At 40.3% G+C, this 26,058-nt stretch overlaps 1 protein-coding gene across 3 annotated transcripts in view; it reads right to left on the reverse strand.

Annotated features, from left to right (window-relative positions):
- Positions 1 to 1,104: 1,104 nt before the first annotated feature.
- SNX4 (sorting nexin 4) overlaps positions 1,105 to 26,058 on the reverse strand; it is an 83,947-nt gene continuing 58,993 nt past the window's right edge. For all 3 annotated transcript variants that reach the window (XM_073305188.1, XM_073305189.1, XM_073305190.2), the window contains exons 7-14: positions 21,773 to 21,845; positions 19,423 to 19,484; positions 17,248 to 17,313; positions 11,152 to 11,241; positions 9,871 to 9,970; positions 8,502 to 8,647; positions 6,993 to 7,107; positions 1,105 to 3,235 (exon numbers count right to left, since the gene is read on the reverse strand). In XM_073305188.1, coding sequence (XP_073161289.1) covers positions 3,188 to 3,235; positions 6,993 to 7,107; positions 8,502 to 8,647; positions 9,871 to 9,970; positions 11,152 to 11,241; positions 17,248 to 17,313; positions 19,423 to 19,484; positions 21,773 to 21,845 — 700 coding nt within the window. In that variant the 3' untranslated portion in view covers positions 1,105 to 3,187. The remainder of the gene's footprint in view (positions 3,236 to 6,992; positions 7,108 to 8,501; positions 8,648 to 9,870; positions 9,971 to 11,151; positions 11,242 to 17,247; positions 17,314 to 19,422; positions 19,485 to 21,772; positions 21,846 to 26,058) is intronic.

A 26,058-nucleotide genomic window follows, 5' to 3' on the forward strand; every position in this document is an offset into this window, starting at 1 on the left:
ATCTGGGATGACGATCTTTCAGGATCAGAAAGTAGTAGTGAATGGCACAGTGGTGAATTCCTGAGTCCCGGCATGGTGTGCTGGAGATGGCAATGACAATGCTGGTTAATGCTTCCTGCCACATGTAAGTGGCCAAGACCTCCAGCAATATTCAAGAGGGGTTGGCAACTGTCCCATCAAAACTGACCATGCAAGAACATATAGTCTATACTGGCGAATCTCTTCCTGTGACCTGCTTGCGGCCCAATCAGCACACAGCTGCAGCCTATGTGACAGCCTCGAGGCCATACAGGGAGTATATATATTGTGTGGATGCGACCCACATAACGCACAGAGAGCTGCATATGCAGATCACAATGATAAATAGGTTTAGAACCACTGGTCTATATGGACACTTCATTATAGCAGCATTTTGGTCTGTTCCGCGAATAGTTTTGTAACTGCGGACAATTTAAGAATTAAGCCAAGGGCAGGGATTTCAGAACTGTTCCTAAGGTGTAAAAGGTATTTTGTGGGTTCTGCAGACTGCATCATGGCCGTGCATACTTCACAAAGTATGCATTTTCTAAAGTGCACTTGTTATGTGGACCTTATTAGCAACATGGAAACTGCCGTTAAAAAGAGAATGTCCCCTCCAAAATTTGGCAAAGCCACCAGTAGTTGCCAAGACCAACAAATATGGAGTTTCTAAGCCAAAGTAGGAAGAATGTGACAGAAATTGACCCCAGTTTAATTTTTACACTTTTGTCTCTTCCAAGTTTTGTCAGATTTGATTAAACCTTTCCAAAAAAGTTTTTCCTTGAGTAAGGGAACGGTACATATGAAACTCACATGGCTCCATTCTATCAAAAGATAGGGTGGGGCCAAAGATGAACTTTTAATGGTAATCTAGTTTCAACCTTAGCCAGACACTAGCTTCTTTACATAAATAGCAAGTCAGTCACTTCGTGATTTTTAAAAACATTAAACCCAACTTTGGAGCCTAATCTCTGCAATGTTCTTTTAAGGCCCAAACAGTGCAAAAATCTGAACCCAAATATGGAGCAATAGTTTTCAAAATCTAAAATAAAGTATTTTGCAAAATAAACAAACACAACAAAAATATCAAAGAGCAGTTTTATTTAGCATATTTGGCACAAAGCTTACAAGAACTGTTTTGTTCCCTTCTCAAATTTAAGTCAACTAGCAAGAAAAAAAGGCATATAATACATTTAGTAAGTTGTACAGCATGTGAAATATGGGGGGAAAGAGGCACCAGAAAGATCTATCAAACAAAATCAAAGTGCATGAAAAATATTTACTCCAAGTGCCTCCTGGTATTGGATTAAGGCACCAATACTCTAGAATGTTTACTGGATACTCTAGATGAGCAATTCCTGGTTTCTGTAATGTACAAGTCCTTACTTTACTTGTTATAGGACCTGACTACTACAGTTCTTTAAAATGGAATGATTCTGTATCTCTGTAAATATTAAAAGGAGAGACTCTTTCTGCTCAACATCACTTCTCAGAGGATGACAGATTTGTCATTATCATGTGCCTTGAAACGGTAGAGGAGCTAAAAGTATAAACTGATGTTTAACCTTTTAAATAATTCAGATCTTAGCCTACTACAGCTCTTAATGATTTAAGAGCATAAAATGCCACAGCAAAACACAGAATCTGGTATTGAGAAAATTAATAGATACATTATATAAGGTCTGTTGTATAGCGAATTTTAAAGACTTCTGGCATACATTAAATCAGTATCTGATAATTAGTGTTATTTGTAGTATATAATAAACAAACATATGTGACTCAAGTGAATATTATAGCAAATCTTCTTTTGGATTACTCATTAGGTCTGGCAAATTCCACAAAATTCCAGGGGCATTTTAAACACGTAGAAAGGCCCCATGAAACAGTAGGGGTGGGGTTTCTTAGTTTTGTTTTTGTAATTAGAAACAGCATCTCATATTTAAGATTCTGCAAAGCTAGCAAGAAATAAAAATGCTTGGCTCTTGAACAAATCGTATCATAAAGACAAATAGCTCAGTCTAACAGATTACATTTATTCATCTGCCATTTAAAATGTTACAGCCAAAACACTAAAGAACCACATTCATGTAGGTACTTGTAAAATCAGTTCAAGGTATGTATCTGCAATATTGAAACATGGTGTTTCAAGAGCCAAGCAAAGCCTAGTCAGACTGGTGATTTGCAGAACACCATGAATCTTAAATATTCAAAAGAAAACCAGCTATTTTGATGTTCCACGTATTCATTTTAAAGATGACTATTTCTACAGAGCTAAACGATAACTGCAGTTTTGAAAACAGGGCCACATTTATACCTGGGGTAAGCAGGTTCCATAAAATGAGTTGAAGTTGCACCTGATTACACCAGGTCTGAGTCTGGCCCTGTTGCTCAGTTGGGTCCTTACTCCTTTACTAGTAGTAGAAAATTAGATGACAGACCAATATCGGGATTAATATTCTAATGGGACACAGTAACTGAGGAGTATGGTAGAGAACTGTTGTTCAATTCCTCTACTGTACAGGGTATGAAAAAAAATCTCAGAAGTTTGAGACTGTGTTTAATCTGAATTTTGGAAAAAACAAATTTCTCCATGGAGATGCACAGGCATGTAACTATGAACTCTAAGCAGTACAATGAATTTCTGTTTTTGTTTTCTTACGGTGTAAACCTCAAGAACACAACTGTGTGTGCACCATTAAAAAGCAAACAAACAAAAAAAACCCCCAACCCTAGAGTATTACAAATCCTAACCAGCAAGGGCTGAAAGCGGGCATTGGGAGATGGTCTAATACGGAATGTGATGGTTCAGAAGATACACATAGAGAACAGTTCAGTTGTGTATGACACTATACTTTTTTGGGTTAGTCTGGACTTTCCCTAAAGCCTTTGCCTCAATGTACAGCTGCAGCTTTCATTAACCCCTTTGCCCTCAATTATTTGCTACATGTAAAATATGCCACAAAGTGACTGTTAGGGACTAACGATTTAAGGACATTTCCTTTTTGTCCTCTATTAACACAACTACAATCAGCATAAAGAAAACTGTATTTACTCAACTCATCTATTTCATGATTTACATGTAGATCATGTAGCAACTTAGTATCCATGATTGTGCACTTGTGCTTCTGTTCTCTGGCACTTTGTTGAGGAGAAATTATTTTCTGGATAATCACATTTTGCTAAAGCACTCCTTTGCGTTTGTCCAAACTTGAATTCCCTTTAAAAAAAAAAAGTGATTTTTGCTTATTCTAAACATAGGAACCTTGCAACAAATGAATAAATGTGTCACGTTTGCCTACATTACCTGTAGACTTAAGTCATGCAAAACTCCCACTAATAGGGAAAAAAAGGTTACTCACCTTTGTAACTGATGTTCTTCGAGATGTGTTGTTTGTATCCATTCCAATTAGGTGTGCGCATGTTGCATGCATGGCTGTCGGAGAATTTTTACCCTAGCAACACCCAGTGGGTTGGCTGTGAAGCCCCCTGGAGTGGCGCCTTCATGGCGCTCGATATATACCCCAGCCGACCCAGCGCCTCCTGTGTTCCTTCTTGCTGGCTACTTCGACAAAGGGGAAGGGGGACAGGTTTGGAATGGATATGAGCAACACATCCCGAAGAACAAGTTACAAAAGGGAAGTAGCCGTTTTTTCTTCTTCGAGTGCTTGCTCATATCAATTCCAATTAGGTGACTCCCGAGCCTTACCTAGGCAGTGGGGTTGGAGTGAAGCAATGTGGACTGTAGGACCACTCTACCAAATGCCGCGTTGTCTCTGGTGTGCCGGATGATGGCAAAGTGCAAAGCAAAAGTGTGTACCGTGGACCAAGTTCCGGCTCTGCAGATCTCCTGGATCGGCACCTGGGCCAGAAAAGCTGCCAACGAGGCCTGGGCCCTTGTGGAGCAAGCAGTGAGGGGTGGGATTGGTAGACTGGCCAGATCATAGCAAGCGCGGATGCAGGACGTGATCCATGAAGAGATCTGCTGAGCAGAGACCGGGAGGCCCTTCATCTCATCTGCCACCACAAAGGAGAGCTGGGTCGTCTTCCTGAATGGCTTCGTACGCTCAATGTAGAAGGCAAGGGCCTTACGGACATTGAGGGAGTGCAGCCGCTGTTCCTGGCGACTGGCATGCGGTTTTGGATAAAAACCCAGGAGAAAAATGTCCTGGCTGATATGGAAGACCGATACCACCTTGGGAAGAAAGGCCGGGTGAGGCCGAAGTTGCATCTTATATTTATGGAAGATCGTGTAGGGTGATTCCAAGGTAAGGGCTCTGAGCTCGGAGACACGCCGTGCCAACGTGATTGCGACAAGGAAAGCCATTTTCCAGGAGAGGTAGAGGAGGGAGCAGGTGGCCAGTGGCTCAAATGAGGGCCCTATGAGTCTGGGGAAGACCAGGTTAAGGTCCCATGTGGGGACTGGCTGCCAAACCTGTGGGTAGAGACGGTTCAGGCCCTTGAGGAACCTGCCAACCACAGGACTGGCAAAGATGGAGCGGCCATTCGCGCCCGGGTGAAAAGCCGAGATGGCCGCAAGGTGAACTCTGACAGAGGATGCCGCCAGACCCTGCTGTTTTAGGTCCAGGAGATACTTCAAAATAAGAGGCACGGATGCCTGGAGAGTCTGAACCTCCTAAATAAGGAGTTGCTCGTGAGAAGGATCCCTGAAGAGGGACAGGGAAGGAGGGTGGGGAGGAAGAAAACTGGAGAGAGTATCCCGCTTCCACTGTGCGGAGGACCCAGCGGTCCGTGGTTATACAAAACCAAGCACAGTGGAAATGGGATAAACGATTCAAGAAAGGTGGGGTAAGATCCTGAACAAGGTCCAGTACACTGCCCCCGGGCATCCCTTCAAAAAGCCTGTTCTGAGCCTGATGAAGGCTTGGCGGGCCCTGGCCTTGCCCAGACGGGGGTTTGGAGGGCTTTCTCCTGCCATTACACCCCCGCCTTCTATAGATATCCTGCCTCAGCCAAGGATAGGAGCGTTGTTGCAGCTGATGGGGTTTGAAGGGTTTCCGCTGAGTAGCCGGTGTGTGCATGCCCAGGGACTTCATTATCGCCCTTGAGTCCTTAAGGCTTTGTAGCCTTAAATCGGTCTTTTCCGAAAACAGTCCCTCTCCATCAAAGGGAAGGTCCTGCAGTGTTTGCTTAGGTTCCGGTGGCAGGCTGGAGGCTCTGACTCCAGGTGGCTATGGTCCAAATGGCAACGGTCTGAGAAATGCAACCCCGCCTCGGATCCCGAAGAATGAGAAAAGGAACGTGAGGGCCACGGTGGTGCCAAGCGGATCTGCACTGGGTCACGTCGACAAGGCAATGGGGAACAACGCCACGACGCTGGGAAGCGGTGCCGGGACCTGCACTGGTACCTGGAACGGCGCCTGGATCTGGGCCGAGATGATGACCGGCATTGAGAGTGGCGTCAAGTCTGGGATCTGCCTCTCGATGACGACCAGCAGACAGAGCGGTACCGCGATCGGGACCAGCGTGGGGAGTTGGAGCGGTGCCGTGAGTACGACCGGCACTGCGAAGGAGAGCGTTGCCAGGACTGCGAGCCGCATCAGGACTGTGAGTGGTGTCGGGAGTGGAAATGGTGCCAAGAATGGGATCGGTGCTGCAGCTCGACCGACAGTGCCAATGGGTGGATTAGGACTGGCTTGCCCTTGGACAGTGCTGCATGGACAGGCACCGGTGCCTTGGCATGAGGCTGAGGGGATGCCGATGCAGTCATAGCAATAAGATCCCTTGCAGCCGCAAAGGTATCCGGGATAGATGGCAACCGGACCTCAACCACGCTGTGTGTCGGGGAGTCCAGGGGTACTGGACTCAACGGCCTCCCCTCGGGGCCGGAGTCAACAGTACTGAAGCCGTAGGCTGTGCCCCTAGACGCTCTCCTGTAGGACGCGTCTCCATGGGCAGTTCCAGGGAGGCTGGTTTCTGTGGAGGTGTGCCACCCTTTTCTGGCTTTCAGTGCCACTTCTGGCCATGAGAACGGGAGCGGTGCTGGGCCGATGATGTCGGTTGTGGTGCCAGGGAGCACCGGTGCTGCGGGTCTCAATCAGAGTCCAACCATGGTGCTGTTTCTACTGCTGCCGCCAAGGCGCTGCTCACCGAGGTGCTTGGTGCTGGATCTTGGCGCACCACAGGAGGCTGAGGGCTAAGAGCTGCCTTCATGAGGAGCTGCTTTAAACGAAAGTCCCACTCCTTCTGAGTCTGGGGACAAAACCCTTTGCAGATCCTGCACTTCTCTGCTTGATGAAACTCCCCCAGACACTTCAGACAAGAGTCATGGGGTCGCCCGCTGGCATGGGCTTAGAGCAGGAACCGCAGGGCTTGAATCCCAGAGCCTTGGGCATGAGCCCAAGAGGAGAATTGGGGAGGAGGGGAAAGACCCCCCAACCCCACTAACACTATGTAAACCAAGTGTAACGAACTATAACTATCAACTATTAGGTATACCGTAGGGAGAGTGGAGAACAGCGAAGAAGGACTCCACAGTTCCAACAACCATCACAGGTGGTAAGAAGGAACTGAGCAGGCACTGGGTTGCCTGGGGTATATATCAAGCGCCATGAAGGCGCCACTCCAGGGGGCTCCACAGCCAACCCATCGGGTGTTGCTAGGGTAAAAATTCTCCAACGGCCATGCACACCTAATTGGAATCGATATGAGGAAGTACTCGAAGAAGAACTTTACATATATAAGGATGGGGAAAAGACTGAGGATTTGGTCCACACTGTTTAATGCATACTGTTACCAACACAGGAGAATCTCTCTTAACCTCAGTGCATGCCAGGAAGAGAGAGAGGAGGCAGCAAGTATATGGCATCTTGCATGCAAGGTAGACTATGCTGCAGCTCCTACTCTATTGATTTCCAGCCTTCTGCAATAGAAGTTCTCCCATTTGTTACAGATCCGTCCCTGGGTCCCCTACTACCATTTACATATTTGTCCTGTCTGTCAGAAGCAAAACCTACCTTTTTGCACATACTAATCTGCATCACAGCATAATTTATGAGGGCTTCTTTCAAGTCATGATTCTTTTGCTCTTTGAAGCGTTCAATATCTGCCCAGGCACTTTTCACAAACTCTCTGAAATGAAAACAATATAGTTTTGTCAATGTGAGTTTTTTTAAAAAATACTTAATATATTATGGGCCCCAGCCAGCTGCGACTGAATTTACTGGGAGAAGGACTCTGCCTTTGTCAATACCTGAAGTGCTACACTTTTACAGTCTACGAGTTGGATCACAGTAATTTCTATGCACCTCGGATGGGATCCTCATTTTATACTTTTACTTGCTCTAATATTGGAATGTATGTCACAATAATTCATGTAGTCCTTCAGAGATTTTTAATCGCAAATCACATAATTTTTTTATAACTGGAGACCTTCACAGATAGATCTGACTGAAGTTAATCTATATGGCCACAGAACTAAATTCATAATGAATTTATATTCAGAGCCTTGCCAGGCTCACTTAATTCTTCTGTGCCAGTGCTCTGGTGAGGGGCTTTGGGCCTCAGCATCCTCTTAGATCATCTCATTTCCTGTGAGAATCCTGTAATAGACCATCTTAAAATTCACTTGTCACGAGCATTTAAGTCAGTAATTGATGATTGCTTGAATGTTTGCAAAAAGTGGACACAAGCTTAACTGAAGCAAATTTATTTCAGAATAGAATACTCCCTTTTCTTGTTTGTCTGCAATATTTGCCTCCAGCTCTACTTAACCAGAACAGGGGCAAGTTCATACACTAAAGTAACCCATAGCTTACTGTTTGTACTGGACTTCGCAAACTAGACAAGTATTTGTTTGAAAACTGTTTCCTGAGCTATAAAAGCAGACGTCCAGCAATTCTGTCAAGATGATTAAGGAATTCAATTTACCATGTCCTAATTTCTATTGAGTATTTTGTTGTATTGAACTGCGTATGAACTGGTCTGTTTCTTATCTTTTGGTATGTAAGGATTACAGCTAACAGATAGCACACTCATCTTTCCTATAATAAAAATGAATGTGTTCGGACACAAATATATAGGTTTTGGAATGTGAGCTCCTACTAGTTAGAATACTAAGAATCAGTCATTCAAATGTAGCTTGCTGAAACATTTAATCACAAACAGAAGTCAACTATCCTTCATACAAAACTTTCTAAGGAATTATTAGCTTTAATGTCAGGAGCCATATTTATAGACTGAACTAAAACTACACCTGAATTCTACATTCAAGTAGCCACTAGAAAGCTCAAATCCTCAGTTGCTTACAGCCCACCTGTTAAATATATTACCAGATGAACATAAAACAAGAACTCAGCCATTAAATGGGCTCAGTAACTGGAAAAGCGATCAGTTCTTATATAAGCTACGCTCTCAGACCAGGAGCTAACTGAGCGTACTGTACTTAATTTCACAACTTGCAAATGACAGGAATTTTTATAGACAGCTCGTAAACACCAAGAATATATTAAAAACTCCACCTTTACCTGCCCTCCACATTTTTAGATTTCAATTGTTCTTCCCCTTCATGTATCTGTTCTTCTAGAACCTTTATTTTGCCTTCTCTTTGCTCAGGAGTTTCCTGACCAAACAGTTTGCTCGTCATTCCCTTTAGAGAAAATGTTCTCAGAGTCTAAAATCAAACAGAAAAATGCTCTTTGCTTTGTTCCAGTAGAATGATAATAATTATTTGGCTGGTGGAGTTCAGACACTGACATAAAGGGCTCTTCCATTTGAAAAATGTACTACAGCTAGATGGGTGCAAAAGGCATAGTAGTTCAAATTAAAACCAATAATTAAACAAACCTATATTAACTCCTATTTATTAAAAATTGTCTATCTGAAACTTCACATAGTCTCTAACCTCTTCAAAAACTGCCTTCAAATTACTTCCATTGCTGTATGCAGTGTTGTAGCTGTGTTGGTCCCAGGACATTAGAGAGAGACATGGTGGGTGAGGTAATATCTTTTGTTGGACCAACTTCTGTTGGAGAGAGAGACAAGCTTTCAAACTTACACAGAACTCTTCTTCAGGTTTGGGAATGTACCCAAAGAAGAGCTCTGTGTAAGCTTGAAAGCTTGTCTCTCTCACCCACAGAATTTGGTCCAGTAAAAGGTATTACCTCACCCACTTTCTCTCTTCAAATACTTTGATAGGTAAGAGTCTTATGGCCTGATCCACTGACCACCGGACTCAAGGGAATGACTCCCACTGATTTTAATGGGCTTCACTCGGGGTCCATATTTAATTAATTTGTATTCAGTCACCAATTTCTAATCTTCAAGTAATATTTCTTGTCATATTATATGAAAAAACAGTAAAATATTTCTACATTAAAATATTAATAACTTTAGCAGTAATTGTTTACTCTGTTTATTTACCTTTCAGATTAAATGCAAATATCTGTTTTTAGATATTATCTAATTCAGCCATTTTTCCTGGGGAGACGGGGGAAGGGGGAACCTAACATTTCATAATGGGGATGTTAAGCTTTTAAAAGGTACAACAAAGATTTTTTTCCCTCAGATGACTGTAACTAACCAGAAACTTTGGTCTTCGTAGTATTCTATTTCATTTCATTTGAAACACTTCAGATCACCTTACCTACAAGCCTGCATTTGCTAGGTCTTAATAAAAATAAGCCCTGCACAAACTGTATAAATCACCATGAAAATAAATTACTGTAAACCACTAAAAGATCTACAGCTCACGTGATACTTGTCATCATAACCAGCTGTCCGCATGTTATCTGTTAAATGCCATTTAGATGTCACCCTAACTTGTTTAGCTCTCTAAAAAAAAGAAAAAGAAAAAAAAATCCAAGTCTTGAAGAAGAAAATGGAAAACAGGCTCACTCCTGTTGCCAGTTCTTCACACTGTTGTTTTTTAGATGCCAGGTCCTGAGCAGCCATTTCCAAGTCATACTGCATTAGTTCATGTTTCCTGCAAACAGCCCTGAAAACATAATCAGTGAGCGATTTGTCATGTAATATTTTGTCTTGCTACGTTTTTACCACCTTCTAAGCTTTAAAAAAACAGTAAAAATGGGGTTTTTTTAGCATAAGTCATGTTCAGTTATTTATCTAGCCTGTATTTAATAGCCCTATAACAGTAAACATAACTCTGGCGCAAGCCTGCTAAATTACAAAATGTCTGGTGTGTTAAGTGATTTTATACTTCAGTGACCCTAAGTATATTCTCCTGCTGCTCCCTCTTCCATAAGCTCATACTAAGATTTTGCATGCCATATAAAACCATCCTCTATCTAAGGACATCCTTGTAAAATGGTTTCATTCAATATGTTACAGTAAAAATTCCAATAGCAGGAAACAGTTTACATGTCACTTTGGACACTGTGCCTGTGTGACAGGCAACAATGCACATTAATCTTAAGAAAACGTCTTTCACTGTAACTTAACCCAAAGTCTCCAAATTCCTTAGAGTGTACTAAAATTTTGTTTGTTTGTAAAAAGTGATAACTGTACCTAAATGTATACAGCGCCTTTCATTCAGAAGGATCACAACGTGCTTTGCAAACTTTACAAATGGATTTGCAAACACAAGTGTTGCCACTTCCTTAGTGAATGTAGCAACTGTAACAGGTCACAGCAACAGCACACAGTACTTTAGGGCAGGAAGGAGTACTAGGGGAGGCTAGGGAGGCAGAATGTATCTGTCACAACTGGAAGTTATTTGGGAAACTTAAAAAAAACTCCCATGGCTAGTTTTGAACAGCTGTAAGTGGTCAGAGACTCTCTTTTGTGTCTCATAATGGAAGATGGCATCTCTAGCAGAAGATTGTCCTGCAGCAGCATGCTGGGGCATTGATTCAAAGGGATGAGCACAGCTTAATCAACATACAGCATTACTTCTTAGAGGACCTGGATTTTGCCTGGAGGTTCTGCCATTGAATTACTAACCAGGTAAGCGATACTTAACTCTGATTGGCTTACTGGGCAATAAAAGATGCAAACAAATAAAAGATGCAAGGTATTTGCAGACTTCAGAACGTAACTGTGTAATGTTTTCTTCAAAAGTAAAAATTGTGAAGGATACAGACAGAAGTCTGCAGAGCATGTATCAAAATAAAGCAACAGAAGTACAGGGATTCCAATCTTTTATGTTAATATACTTACCGCAGAGCTTCTGCATAGAAAAGATATTCTTTTAGCTGATCTGCATAATGCTCTTCCTCTTCCAATATGTCGTCAATAGAAGCTGCATACCTGGTAAGTACAACCTTTGGTTAAACAGAAGAACCCCTGATTTAGCTTCTTAAATTATTTAAATACTGTAAAAGGGAAAGAACCCTATTTCTTAGCGGTAATCATAAGTTACCTTAAAAGTGTTCTTTATTATTGGATTTAAAAGGTATATTTTAATGCCAAACAGACTAATATAAACACTCCTAAAGGCCTGTTCCTTAAGTTATTACTACAATGAAGTGATAAATCTTACACTAGTCAACCATTTTCTGCTGAAGAAGAGGCTGTTTTTATTACAGAGAAAGGAAAAAAAATACAACTGGCTAAAGTAATTTATTCCTTTTCTTCAGTGATTTTTCAACAGGCAGCAGCAAAGTGAAAAATATTCATAAATTTCAGAGTGAGCATGGCATCTTTAAGGTTTGGTGAAGTGAACTTGATGCCTTCTAAAATGGTAGAGGCAACACTTAAGAGGTGGGTTTCACTTGACCCTCAGTCAATGGTGATGGAAACAATGGCATTTGAGAGTCCTCAGCACTTTGCAAAATCAAGCCTTTTAGTTCCTGAAGTAGAAAGTTCAACAACCTATGCTTCACAAATCAGAATGTCAGTTCAGACTAGCAGCTATATACGCAAGTCTTTGAGGAGCATATTTTCCAAAGTCCTCAGTATTGCCCTAACTGCGCCTCTTGTAGTCACTGGGAGTTTTACCACTGCTCCCATTGACTTCAATGGAGCAGCATTAGGCTGATGCAGAGACGTTTTGAAAAATCCCATCCCCTACTGTGCGTGGCAGAAAGTGACTTTTTAAATGTACAATCACTTAAAAAAGGTAAGAAATGTTGTCCAACAGCTTTCAATGGGCTCCCGTTGTTTGAAAAAAGTTAGCGTTTTCAAGCATGCTTAGGGACAGAAGTATCTCTGTAAAATGGTTACTGCACATATCTTCTTGTGTACGTTTTGAGTTGTATCTGCTTAGCCTACTGACAGAAATAAGCGTTTACTGTTGTCAGCAACACAGAGCCAATGCAGCTGGGATGAATGAGCTGTGTTATATTCCACCTCCTGTAGCATCAACAAAACCAAGTAAGTTTGGATTCTAGAGTCTTTGTTGCAAAACCTAAAGCAGAAAGTATAAAAAACCCACCAAAATTACAACAAAATATGGAAGTAACAAAACTGCCAATCACCACCACGTTCTTAGGTTTCCTGTTATTCCTTGCATCCAATACTTCATGTGCGTCTTTCACATTGTAAGATCTTGGGCAGTCTCTTCTCCTATCTGTGTTTGTGAAGAAACCAGCACAAAAGGGACCGCTGGGCACTTGTCACCGGGTAAGGCATCTTCATACCAAGCACTACCCATGCCTGGTTTTCTTCCTAAATCATGGAATTTTGAGGGACAGGGAGCAGGTGATAAAGTCAGGCCTGCTGGCATATGTAAATGACAGCCTGTTCTCAGCAGGGAGGCTCTCCAGTAACTAGGGAAGGACTGGTAGTGGCTCCCAAGCTGAAAGAGAGCTGGGAGTGTGATCTGTAAGAGAGCTGGGAGTTCCTCTATTGAGATTCCTGTAGGAAACAACTGTGGCTGTTAGGTCTGCCCTGTCAAGGGTCAGGGTAAGGAGCCCAAGGGGGGACACAGCCAGAAGTTGGGAAGCAAATCAGGGGGCCTGCTGGAAGGTGATGTGAGCCCTTATAGATGAAAAGTGAAAGTCAGTCATGTTTGGGAGAACTATTTGTAGTTTCTAGTTGGGGGACTATGGAATCCTGAGGAGAAGACATGTATAGGAACCCCTCTGCCCAATCCAAGAGCTGGAATATAGAATAAAAAAAATGTAGGGCTGGAAGAGGTTAGCTAGTCCAGCCCCAGGGGCTGAGGAAGTAAACCTAGACCATCCCCAACAGGTGTTTGTCCAACCTGTTCTTAAAAATTTCCAATGATGAGGATTCTACAACCTCCCTTGGAAGCCTACCCCAGAGCGTAACTATCCTTATTGTTAGTAATTTTTTCCTAATAGCTAACCTGAATCTCCCTTGCTCAGATCAAGTCCTTTTCTACTTGTCCTACCTTCAGTCGATCACAGACCTCCTTATAACAGTCCTGAATATATCTGAAGATTATTATCACTTCCCTCCTCAGTCTTCTTTTCTCAAGACTAACCATAGCCAGATTTGTAAGCTTTCTGCATAGGTCAGGTTTTCCAAACCTTTTATCATTTTTGTTGCTCTCCTCGGAACTCTCTCCAATTTGTCCACAACTGCCTCCTGTGTCTTACATACAACACTGCTGTTAATACATCCCAGAATGTTATTAGCCTTTTTGCAATTGCATCATATGTTGGTTCATATTCAATTTGTGATACACTGTAACCCTCAGATCCTTTTGTGCAGTACTACTGTCTAGCCAGTTATTCCCAATGTTGTAGGTGTATATTTGATTTTTCCCATCCTAGATGTAGTACTTTGCACTTGTCTTTACTGAATTTGATCCTGTTGATCTCAAACCAATACAATATATAATTTGCATATTAATAAACCAGAGCCTAGGAGTGAGATTTTGTTCTGGACTGTGACTGTTGTGTGCATGATTTTATAGAAGGGGAGAACTGAGATACAGCACATCCAAGAAGGGTCCAGGCAAGGTGACCTTGTGACAGAAGTCCAATAATGTGTTAACAGCTTGCGTTTCAAAGGAGGTAGGAAGGATACAGGGATAAATTAAATAGAAGTAAAAACACACCGCACTGGAGCTGGAGCAGGGAACATGTTTCAATGCTATCTTTAATTACTGTCTGGTTCTCCAGATACATGGCTTTTTATGTGGCCACAAAAGCAACACTTTTGTGGTCCTGTTCAGAGTTTAAAGCCCACCAGTAATGTACAGCCAAGGAGGTGAGAGAAGGCTTGAACCCCAAGCATGTTGAGAAGGTGCTGTCTTTGAGCTTGAAGGGGTATGGCTGATCTCCTGCATAATAATCCATAAAAGGGCAATGGCATCTGCCCAGTTTTGTGAGAAAGGAGCATTACCACTGTGTCTGTACCAAGACTTGAATTTAAGGCTCTGTGGATTTTTTAAAAAGTTCCTAAAACAAAAGAGTTGGGATTTTTTTAGGGCTACAGATGGACTGTACTTCAGTTGCAGCCAAGTTTTTCAAGGGAAGATTTATGACTGAATGCTAGGAGTCGTTCTGCCCAACTCCCACCTAAACATACCCTAGAGCAGAATTTATACCAAAACTTAAATCATGATTTGACAAAGTAGTAGGTCAGCAGAAGCTGCACTTCTGACTATTTGAACCCAATTTTGCACACTTTAGGCCAAAACAGGTTAAACAAATCATGGAAATCCCCAAAGAGAAAGGGAAATGCACGGCAGTGAGCATGCTTCTACAAACAGTAAAATAAATGTTTCAGAGCTAAAACTTTCCAACATACTAGATTCACCTCATAGTCAATGGGAGTTGTGCAGCTAAAATGCTCTTGTTATACTTCAAACAAATTATTTTAGGTTGTCAGTTGATTATGGTGCAGCAATGCCAGAAAGGCTGGAGTCAAGTTTCTAAATTTAGGGGGGGGTCGTTCATGTAACTGCTGACTGCACATGGGACAAATCAAGGGATAGAAAAAATGGATGGCACCATGAAAACTAATACACATACAGACACTCCCCCCATACTACACAACTATGTGGCTTCTTAAATAATAATGAGTTAAATAAAAGGGACAGAAACATTTGACTCACCATCAAAAATACTAGTAAAAATGAAGCTGGTATAAGCTGGACATGTGCAGAATAGTTTTAAATGTATTGTAGGGATAGGTTTAGATATTTATAATGTATACTTCCTGCTCAGAAACCATACTCTTTGTGCAACACTCTATACTACTTCCCATAACATTAGCTTTGGAGGGGAGGGAGAGTAGGGGAAGAAGAATTGTACTGCTCAATTATTTTTCCAGTTGATCCTGGAGGTGGGAGGGGAAAAACAAACAAACAAACAAAAAAACCCAACTTGTGAGTCATACATTGAGACCCTGAACAGGGATTTCACTACACACACCGTGAACTCCCTCATTCTCTCTCGCCCTCTCCTTCACCCCCATGGTCAACTAGTTACATGCAGTGTTGCCAATTTAGTCACTTTCCAGTCCCCCCTGTAAATTTGAATATCACATTTAGTTTCAATTCCTGGGGAAGACTGTCTCTGAATCTCACAACTGTGTCTCTGAACCTCACAACTGCTGTCTCCAGTAAAAAAAGAGCTAGGGAGGCCACTTCTGGGATCACCTGTTTGTTAGAGCAGAGAGGAAAACTATGCCATCAGAGGTCACCTTTGATTGTCATTCATTAAAGCACGGACTGATATAGGTTACCCTGGGAACTCTTCACCACCATCACTCTGGGTCTTCAACACTTAACAATGTAAAGGGCAGAAGTCTTAGGTGTTAAGTCTTACAACCCTCTTGTGCCTCTAACTGCTGTTTTATGGTAAAGTGGAGCAGGTATAAACTGGCGGGGGTATAATCTCTTGAACGAGGTATTTGTTCTATTTGCTTTGCTTTATTTGATTAAAATATCTTCTCAATGTTCTGACATCACAGCACGGTGCATGTTGATGTACCACAAAAGGGAAGCTAGGCAGGTTCAAGTAAGTTTTCATTTATCTGCAGTACTTGTTCACGCAACTGAAAATAAATTGATTTCTATGGGACTATTCAAATTTTGCAGTATTGTAATAAATATTTAACACTGCACTCCATTTCCTTATTCTTTCTATGCCCTTTTATTTGGGGTTACTTCTTGTAATGGGATTTCAGCTGTATAATAAAACTATTTTAACATTAACCATAAAAAGGTTTTTAAACATGGAAATAAATGCTTCTATGTTTCATTCCTAAACACTCATATTATTTAAGGATGTGATAAAAAATTCTCACTTTTTAAACCAAACGCTAATTTTGAGAATTCACTGTTAAACGAGCTTCTCCATAAAATTCTATCTAGCAGCAGGAATCTCAAAATTTACATCCCTTACTAAAACTGGACAAGGGCATTAACTTACAATACAGATGTAAACTGGCATCATAAAATAGTATTACTGGCAACCTAAAAGTTTTCTCATGATTCACTTTTAAAATAAGATTATCTTTTCCAATTAAAAGAGAAAATAGTCTCCTAGTTCCATTTGCAAAGCCACAGAACTCCTGAATTGGTTAAACAACTACTCTACCAGTGATTATGATTTTGTCAAGTAGAAGGAACCAGACAGAGACTGAATAAAAATTTCTCTACTATGTTTATTATTGCATAAAAAGTAAAACTAGGCAAACAAAAAGAATTCCCTATTGCTGTAGTACAGATACTATAAGCAATCCGAAGCGCTAAACAGGTTATTTTTTATTTTGAGGGTTCTGTTCTCCTTGTTTCATGTACATAACCATCATTGAATCTAATGGAAGTTAAACTTACGTAGTAAGGGGCAAACAGATACCCTTGCTGTGCTCAGTAGTGATTCCTGGTTACAACCACTATTTATTTCAGGGTGGTATTTGAAATTATTTTGGACTCCACTAAATAAGCCTTGGGTGCTGAACAGTTAAAAAAAAAGTTACTTAAACTTTTTGTTAAGTACAAATTAGTGTACCATCTACTGCATGGTGCAAAGCATTCCTGCCAAAAACAAATGGCTCTCATCAGGTCTACAGTACATTACAGTTTAATTCCACTAGTTTCTGGCATAGCAGCTTAAAAGAAAAGCTGGAAGAATTCCAAACACCTCTATAGTTTCAAAATAATAATAAAAAGTAACCCCTCTGACTCTCCTGAGGCCCTTTGAGCTACTTAATACAGTACACGGACTCTAAAAACAGCCCACATCCAAAAGTCAGTGAAATGTTGTGTACCCAATAGTAATATACCTCTCCCCCAAAGTTTTCTCAGTACATTTCTTATAGAATTCCCTGCCCCCCCTTAATATATGTGCATCTGGTATACATCAAACTATCAGATATTCACTCAGTACTTACACATCCATGTGATGGCCAGCACTCTGCAGCCCATCCCCCATCTCCTTTTCTATTGCACTCCATTCACTGGAGAAAAAAGCAAATCCAATGAGAAACAACATCACACATGAAGTTAAGGGAAGTTAATAATCAGCATCCTGTAAATAGTTTCTTTCCAGGTGATATTTGAATGGAAATTGCCTCAAAAGTTGTACCTAGCCAAACTGCTTTTCTACCTCTAAGCAGCAGCACTGAACACAATTTAATAGTGAGACAGTTTTAAAGCATTCTGGTCAGGAGTTGCCCCTGCTCCATCCCTCCCCAGACACAGACACACACACAGAGGGTTGTTGTTTTTTTAGTTCTAGTTCAAGAGGCAGGATGAAAAGAACCTTGTTTTAGTAGTGGAGGAGATTAAGAGAAATATTTTCTAACAGAATTGCAACACAAGGTTCATTCCTTTGTGTGGACACTTTTAGCGCCACTATCTGCAATACAAATGGTCTGTAAAGCTATACTACAAAATCCCAATATGGGAATCCTGCTCTTTTTTTTAAACTAATCAGAGAATAATCATTATACACGAGCAACACATCATCAGACAGAAACCTGCCACATCATACACTGGAAAAACTGATGGATTTATAGCATTCACAGTAGACTGGAGTCTCACTTCTGAAATAAGACTCTCCAAACTGGATTTTTTTCTTAGGATCACTGTATATTGTTGACTATTTCTATAAATAGGTAAAAATCACTAAAGTGCCACTCCACTAAAGAAGCCTAGAGTTACCAAACAATCATATTTTATTTATATGGAGAGATAGATGAGATAAATGATTAAGTGAATGTCAGTTTATGGATAATGCAGCCACCAAAACTGGAGTGGAGATGGCAAGCACTTAGAAGTTCACCACAAGTAAATCACAGTTATGTATTAAACTCATTATCTCTTAACTCTGCACATGTTATTTGGTTTTATCTGTTATCCTAAAAATGTACCTCCTCCCCCATCTCTTAAATATAGAATGTACTTTTAGTTATCCTCCTCTTTGTGTAATTTGTGTCTAGTATTTATTGTTCTATACTTTACATACAATTTAAATAAATTCTACTCTGTTAATGTTGACATTTGTTTATCCTTGTGTTATTACAAAAATGCACCTAATTTAATTTAAAACCCCCAACCAGAAAGACATCTGCAATCCATTAACCTGGTGAATTAAATATAGCACTTGTACAGATTGTATAAGCAGAAGGTTCCCCTTAACCAGAAGTTAGATTCTTTAATTCTCCAGCGAAATAGAAAACTTGAGTATGCAACTCAGGCACATAAATCAAAAACTATTTGTTAATTCAACTTCTAAAACGTGTACTAGAATATACCTGAGAGACTGTTGATTTTTTAATGTATTGAAAGGATCGGGGTACCTTTCAGCACTACAGATACAAAGTAACAATTTATGAACTATATAAAATAAATTAATAGGAAGCATTCTGAAGGAACAAACAGTTTAGAACTACACCTCTACCCCAATATAACACGATCCAATATAACACGAATTCAGATATAACGCGGTAAAGCAAAAATGGTTTTCTGTCTTGTCTACAACATTGGTTATCAAACTGGGGGTCACAACCCAGTTATGTGGGGGATCGTGAGCCCTGACTCTGGCAGGGACACGTGGCTGCGAGCCCCGACCCCGGGCTTGATGTGAAGGAGGACATCAGATGCACCCTTTCTAAAGCAACACCAAGAATAAAACTTCTTGTGTCAAGTACTGTATTAATAACGGATATGCTCGAGGCCAAAGCAAGTTCGATATAACACAGTTTCACCTATAACGCGGTAAGGTTTTTTGGCTCCCAAGGACCATGTTATATCGGGGTACACGTGTAATAAAAAAGACAATAATCATGAAGTTATATTATAAATAAATAAATAAATAAAATAACTTCATCCAGTTCAAACTTAAAAAGTTCAGCAAAGGTAGAGAGATCTGTGTCAAATACAGCAACTTGTCAGTGTCTTAGTACTGAGCAGTGACACTTTCCAATGCACATATTTAGTAAAACAAAATATATCAAAGTTTACATTCCAAAAATAAGGATAAATAAGCTTCATCCATTACTTGCAAACTATCTAAGCTTCAGGAAACTAGATTATGTATTTTAAAAACCTGTTCTAATTCTTACCTGAACACTCTCCCATAATTCCCATGCACTTTGTATACACCATAGAGACGGTCTGCCACTCTCTAAAACAAACATTTGTAAGTCAGTTTTTTGGACAAGCCCATTTCTTTTATATGCGGTTTACTAGCTTCTTGTAAAACATACATATCTTCAACAAAGACTAATGTTTACTGATTAACCCTTCAGGTCTACAACTGTAATTTCTCAACAGCAGTATACAAGATGAAAATGTTATTTTATAAAGGCTAAAGCATAGCTCTGACTTGTCTTTTAAGATCAACAGTATAACTTTTTTTTTTAAAATCAATGGCTTCAAACTATACTGAAAGTCACATTTAGACCATTCTATGTATGAGAATCTACAGAAATGCCCTCATACTGTCTATACATACAGTCAATCAGCCACTCTAGTTAGATCACCAACAACCGAGTTAACGTGAGGCGTGATTCATTTTACCTGTATAATGACGATGTAAGCGGACATCACACAGGGGGAATGTATGTGTGTGTCAGGGGGTTGGGAGAAGAGGGTGTATATGAAAATAGGAAGATAAAAATCTACACTTCAGTTCGGAGTTGTGGTTAAGCCTCTTCCTCTCTCTCACCCTGCATGGCCACTTCCCCATGCAGTCCTAACAAAGGGCTTAAAAATTAACTGCAAAGGAAAGCTGGGTTTGTTCAGACAAAAGAAACTTCAAGGCTTTTCCACACAGGATGAAGAATCCGAAAAGGCACAAGCCTATTTTTTTCTTTGTAATACACTACTACAAAGAATGGGAAAGGAACAGTCAACTCATCACAACACTTGTTGCTAACGCTAGAAATCAATTCATGCGTTCAGAGAATCAGAAACCTGCACATGCTACACTGTTGGTAACTATACAGTTATTGATCTTTCCCTCTACTTTACACTGAACTCTGAAGCACAACTTATTTTTGTCCTTCACAATTATTAAAGCACTGTTTGAGACGTCAGTGAGTTAAACAGAAGCTTTATAAAAGCCATAATTATTCATGTGTCAAAGAGGTAAAAAGGAAATAAGTTAGAACACTGTCATACAGCTCACACACACATGTACTGGCAGGAAGGCAAGTTACTGGAATACAAGCAATTAATCCTCTAAAGTGCCTCCACTCGACAGGGCAATCAATTACAATCCTCCCCTACAGCACACTTTCACCGAAAAGTAAACCCCTGTTGAACACACTAAGAACTAGTATCGTGCTCCCTGTTACCAGGGTTGTAATTTCCTATTTCCTTCTCTGTTTTGTATTTTTTAAGCTTGTGTTTTCAAGCCATAGTAGACAGCCATCCCGATTCCATGACATGTCCGTTCTAATCATTCTAAAGGACATTATTCATTATAGACTAGTCTGTAAGATGAAAAATGTTGTGGGGAACTTGCATAACTCGTGAATTCACACCAGAAGCTCTAGAAAACACAATATTATATGTCTATGTTCCAGAAAACTTCATGCTATTCTAACTCCTTTTTGCCACGTGAGAGAAAGGCAGAATCCTGCTAACTGCACGGTGGTGATCCAACATTTTCTAGTTGATGTGGGCTTCTGGCCCCCTTGCTTCTTCCTCCAGTGGCAACACCTATGAAGGAGATGAAGTAATACTATTCTGCTCATCTCCCTTTCTTCTGAATTGTAATTGAAGATATGCATGTTACTCTCAGGTAACAGTCTACTTCACACTTCTCACTATTTCTGTGAAATATTCAACGTTATGCTGCAGATTTTGATAGAACATGCAACAAACTGGGGTCTACAAACACTCCAAATCACTACAGGTCTTGTCTATTACTTTGGGCGTGACACTGATGTATCAACTTTGAGTCCCAAGGTTCTATTGTCCCAGCTAAGCTCCAACCATCCCTCTTCCCAATTCCCCGAGTGACATTCGTGGGGTTTTAAATTGCCAATATGATGATAAGTTACTGCATGTAAACTATTCTACAAGACAGAATAAAGCAATGAGCCAAACAACAGCATTATGAATGTTTGTGGAAGAATTTGTAAGCATTTTTTTAAACTAGAAATCTGTGGTTTAAGTATGGTCTTTTTCCAGTGACTATCAAAACATGAATAATTCAGACTGGAGAACAATATTGGAGATAAACGTTTCACACTACATCACTCCAAGCACATTTAGAATTCCTTCCCCCAAAAGTGTATTGTTATAAAATAATCTCTCCCCCGCCCCAAAAAAAACATGGGACAGTACAACAAACCAATTTCAAGTGAAGAATAAATACATCCGTTTTCTCTATTGACTGAAGAAGAAATGCTATCTTATAAATATATTATACTATTTGTCAGGACACACATGGGAAATACTTACAGCTCTGACTCGCAGAAGGTGTGATATGACAGACTGCAGTTCATCGCTGTAGTGTTTTAGCTCAGTAAATCTCCTGGGAACAGGAAACAGATAGTACATCATTAGCTATCACAAAAGCAAGCTTTCATAAATTGTAAAATAGAGCAACAACACAACAGCTGGCGACACTGAGCTTGACTTATGTTAAAGTGGAATTAGCTGTGGATTCCTAGAAAATGACAACAGAATCAAACTCCTTTTTAGCAAAGAATTACACACATGCAAAACTACTGTACTTTTATACAATAACAGTAAAGGTTCAGATCAATTCATATGCCATAAATCTAAGAAATAAATATAAACAGCAGAGGTTTTTTTCTGAAAGACTGCTGTATCTGGTTTTTTTAAGAGCACTTATGAAGTGGAATGTTATTTGATAGATATGATCTAAAGAGCAGGAAGAAACTTTTCATTTAAAATCCCATTTGATGGGTTTTATGCTTACTAATGAAAAACTGTTTAAATTCTTTTGAAGTTGATAAAATATTACCTGTACTTACAATGTGCCTTTCATGCAAGGATCTCGAACTTTAAAAAACATTAAATTAGCCTCAGAATACACCTAGGTGGTGTGTAAAATGGATATAATATCCATGGCTAAGCTGAACCCCAGAGCAGTTTGCTGACTTGCGAAAAGCCTCAAGAGGGGGTTATTTACTCCTGTGCAGATGCCCAGCTCAAGACCTATACACCATTTAAGACCAACTTAAACCCTATTTTGAAGCCTTAGATCGTGCAAAGGCATGCATATTATCCAGAGTGAAAGTAAAGAATAGGAACTCAAGAATTGACTAACTACTGAATGATAATCTGTCAATTACTGTAGTGAAAAAAAATCCAGGCCAAGATTTTAAAAATAAACAGATGCCTAAAGTTAGGCTTCTAAATTCTCAATTAGGCACCTATATATAAGTGATCTGATTTCAGAAATGATTAGAACCCAGTAGGTCTCATTGGAAAAAAAAAACAAAAAAAAAACAAGCCACTTATTTAGGTGGCTAATTATGCATTTAAGAACCAAAATTTCAGCACCCATTTAAAAAAACCCAAACTTTGCTTACACCACATGTTTCTAATATTTAGGAAATTGCGTCTCATGACATCCCATGACAGAAAAGGTCATTTATAGGCATTCTATGATTTCTATGCCTAAAGAGAGTTTTCCACAAAAATGTGTGGCATATTAGGGTTAAAGTGTACAGTTTCTTTCAAAACATTTAAAGACCAGCAGAGAAATTATAGCAGGAAACACAAATATAGCCGCTGGTGGGTGTAGTGCAACCCTTTTACCTTACGTTTTATAAAATATATGCCAGCGCAGTGTGTCAGACAGCTTCAGACATGAATGGTGAAGATATCTCAAGTAAATCAAGTACATAAGAACGGCCACACTGAGTCAGAGCAAAGGTCCATCTAGCCCAGTATCCTGTCTTCCGACAGTGGCCAATGCCAGGTGCCCCAGAGGGAATTAAAAGAACAGGTAGTCATCCAAGCTTCTGGCAAACAGAGGCTAGGGACACCATCCCTGTCCATCCTGGCTAACAGCCATTAATGGACCCATCCTCCATGAATTTATCTCGTTCTTTTTTGAACCTTTTTATAGTCTTGGCCTTCACAATATCCTCTGACAAGGAGTTCCACAGGTTGACTGTGCATTATGTGAAGAAATACTTCCTTTTTTGTTTGTTAAACCTGCTGCCTATTAATTTCATTTGGTGACCCCCTAGTTCTTGTGTTATGAGGAGGAGTAAATTAACACTTCCTTATTTACTTTCTCCATACCAGTCGTGATTTTCTAGACCTCAACCATATCCCCACTTAGTCATCTCTTTTCCAAACTGAAGAGTCCCAGTCTTATTAATCTCTCCTCAGACGGAAGCTGTTCCATACCCCTAATCATTTTTGTTGCCCTTTTCTGAATCTTTTCCAATTCCAATATATCTTTTTTGAGATGGGGCGATCACATCTGCATGCAGTATTCAAGATGTGGGAGTACCATGGATTGATATAGAGGCAATATGATACTTTCTGTCTTATTATCTATCCCTTTCTTAATGATGTCCAACATTCTGTTCACTTTTTTGACTGCCGCTGCACAGTGAGTGGATGTTTTCAGAGAACTATCCACAATGACTCCAAGATTTCTTTCTTGAGTGGTAACAGCTAATTTAGACCCCATCATTTTATAATTATAGTTGGGATTATGTTTTCCAATGTGCATTACTTTGCATTTATCAAAACTGAATTTCATCTGCCATTTTGTTGCCCAGTCACCTAGTTTTGAGTGATCCTTTTGTAGCTCTTCGCTGTTTGCCTGGGACTTAACTAACTTGAGTAGTTTTGTATTGTAAGAACCTAATGCACAGCTACAGACTAGGGACCGAATGGCTAGGCAGCAGTTCTGCGGAAAAGGACCTAGGGGTGACAGTGGACAATAAGCTGGATATGAGTCAGCAGTGTGCCCTTGTTGCCAAGAAGGCCAACGGCATTTTGGGATGTATAAGTAGGGGCATAGCGAGCAGATTGAGGGACGTGATCGTCCCCCTCTATTCGACATTGGTGAGGCCTCATCTAGAGTACTGTGTCCAGTTTTGGGCCCCACACTACAAGAAGGATGTGGAAAAATTGGAGAGAGTCCAGCGAAGGGCAACAAAAATGATTAGGGGTCTGGAACACATGACTTATGAGGAGAGGTTGAGGGAGCTGGGATTGTTTAGTCTGCAGAAGAGAAGAATGAGGGGGGATTTGATAGCTGCTTTCAACTACCTGAGAGGTGGTTCCAGAGAGGATCGTTCTAGACTATTCTCAGTGGTAGAAGAGGACAGGACAAGGAGTAATGGTCTCAAGTTGCAGTGGGGGAGGTTTAGGTTGGATATTAGGAAAAACTTCTTCACTAGGAGGGTGGTGAAACACTGGAATGCATTACCTAGGGAGGTGGTAGAATCTCCTTCCTTAGAAGTTTTTAAGTTCAGGCTTGACAAAGCCCTGACTGGGATGATTTAATTGGGGATTGGTCCTGCTTTGAGCAGGGGGTTGGACTAGATGACCTCCTGAGGTCCCTTCCAACCCTGATATTCTATGATTCTATGTATCATCTGCAAATTTTGCCACCTCACTGTTTACCCCTTTTTCCAGATCATTTATGAATATATTGAATAAGACTGGGCCCAGTATAGAGCTGTGGAGGACACCACTATTTACCTCTCTCCATTCTGAAAACTGACCATTTATTCCTCCCCTTGGTTTCCTAGTTTTAACCAGTTACCAATCCATGAGAGGACCTTCCGTCTTATCCCGTGTCTAATCCCCTTATCCCTATTACGGCCGTGCCACTCTAGCATTTCTAGTGCAGCCAAACCTTTAGCAAAGTACGACTTTGAATGCAGATGAAAAGCAGGTAACTTGAGTCAGATTCTGCTGCTTTTACAGTCGCTTTTCAGACTAGAAACACATTTTAATAGAGATACTACCAAGTAAAAAGTCACTTCTGAATGAAAATACTTCACCTACTATTACTACTAGTCATACTTAAGTTTACTATTACAATACTATAACTACTGTAAATGAAAGACACCAGAGAATTTCTCCCTTTTATTTCCAATTATTTTGTGCATTTGACAGTGAAAGTTACTATAAGTATGGGCAATTTCCCCTTCACAAAACAATAGGGGAGTAAAAGGTATTTTTAAGAATAGGTATATAGGGCAAAAAGAAACCACAAATGGCATGGGGATCCAGGCTCAAGTATACTATTGAGAATCACACGAGTTCAGCTGCCATAAGCAGAATCTATTGTCTAATATGGCTCAGCCACAGTGAAATTTCCCAGATCCTTTTTATTCTGTTTAGGAAAGTAGCTAGCATGAGAATTGTTATCTAGTGGACTTTATGAAAAAGGAACAATGCACCACTGGGAAAGCAATTTTTGACTGGATTTGAAGTACAGAAGGAAGACAACAGGAGGTTTGCAACAAAACTGGATTAGAGAATTCCATGGAAATGTCACTGCAAATTTATTTTTGAGCAACAGAAGAGCACATTTTTATCACCACTGACCTCTTCAATAAAAACCACTCAGCCTACCAGAAGACTGGTTTTGGTTTTGTTCCAAACCAACTTCAGTAGTTAGACTTTTAAAATGCTATCCAACTTTTACGGTTGGTTTAAATTAAGGATTGAGAAACCTACTGATAACTTACTACCTCAGGAACTAAGCCGACTAGTCGAGCAAAAGATACTGGTGCTCC

Source organism: Lepidochelys kempii, chromosome 11, assembly GCF_965140285.1.
Source record: "Lepidochelys kempii isolate rLepKem1 chromosome 11, rLepKem1.hap1, whole genome shotgun sequence".
Taxonomy (NCBI): Eukaryota; Metazoa; Chordata; order Testudines; family Cheloniidae; genus Lepidochelys; species Lepidochelys kempii.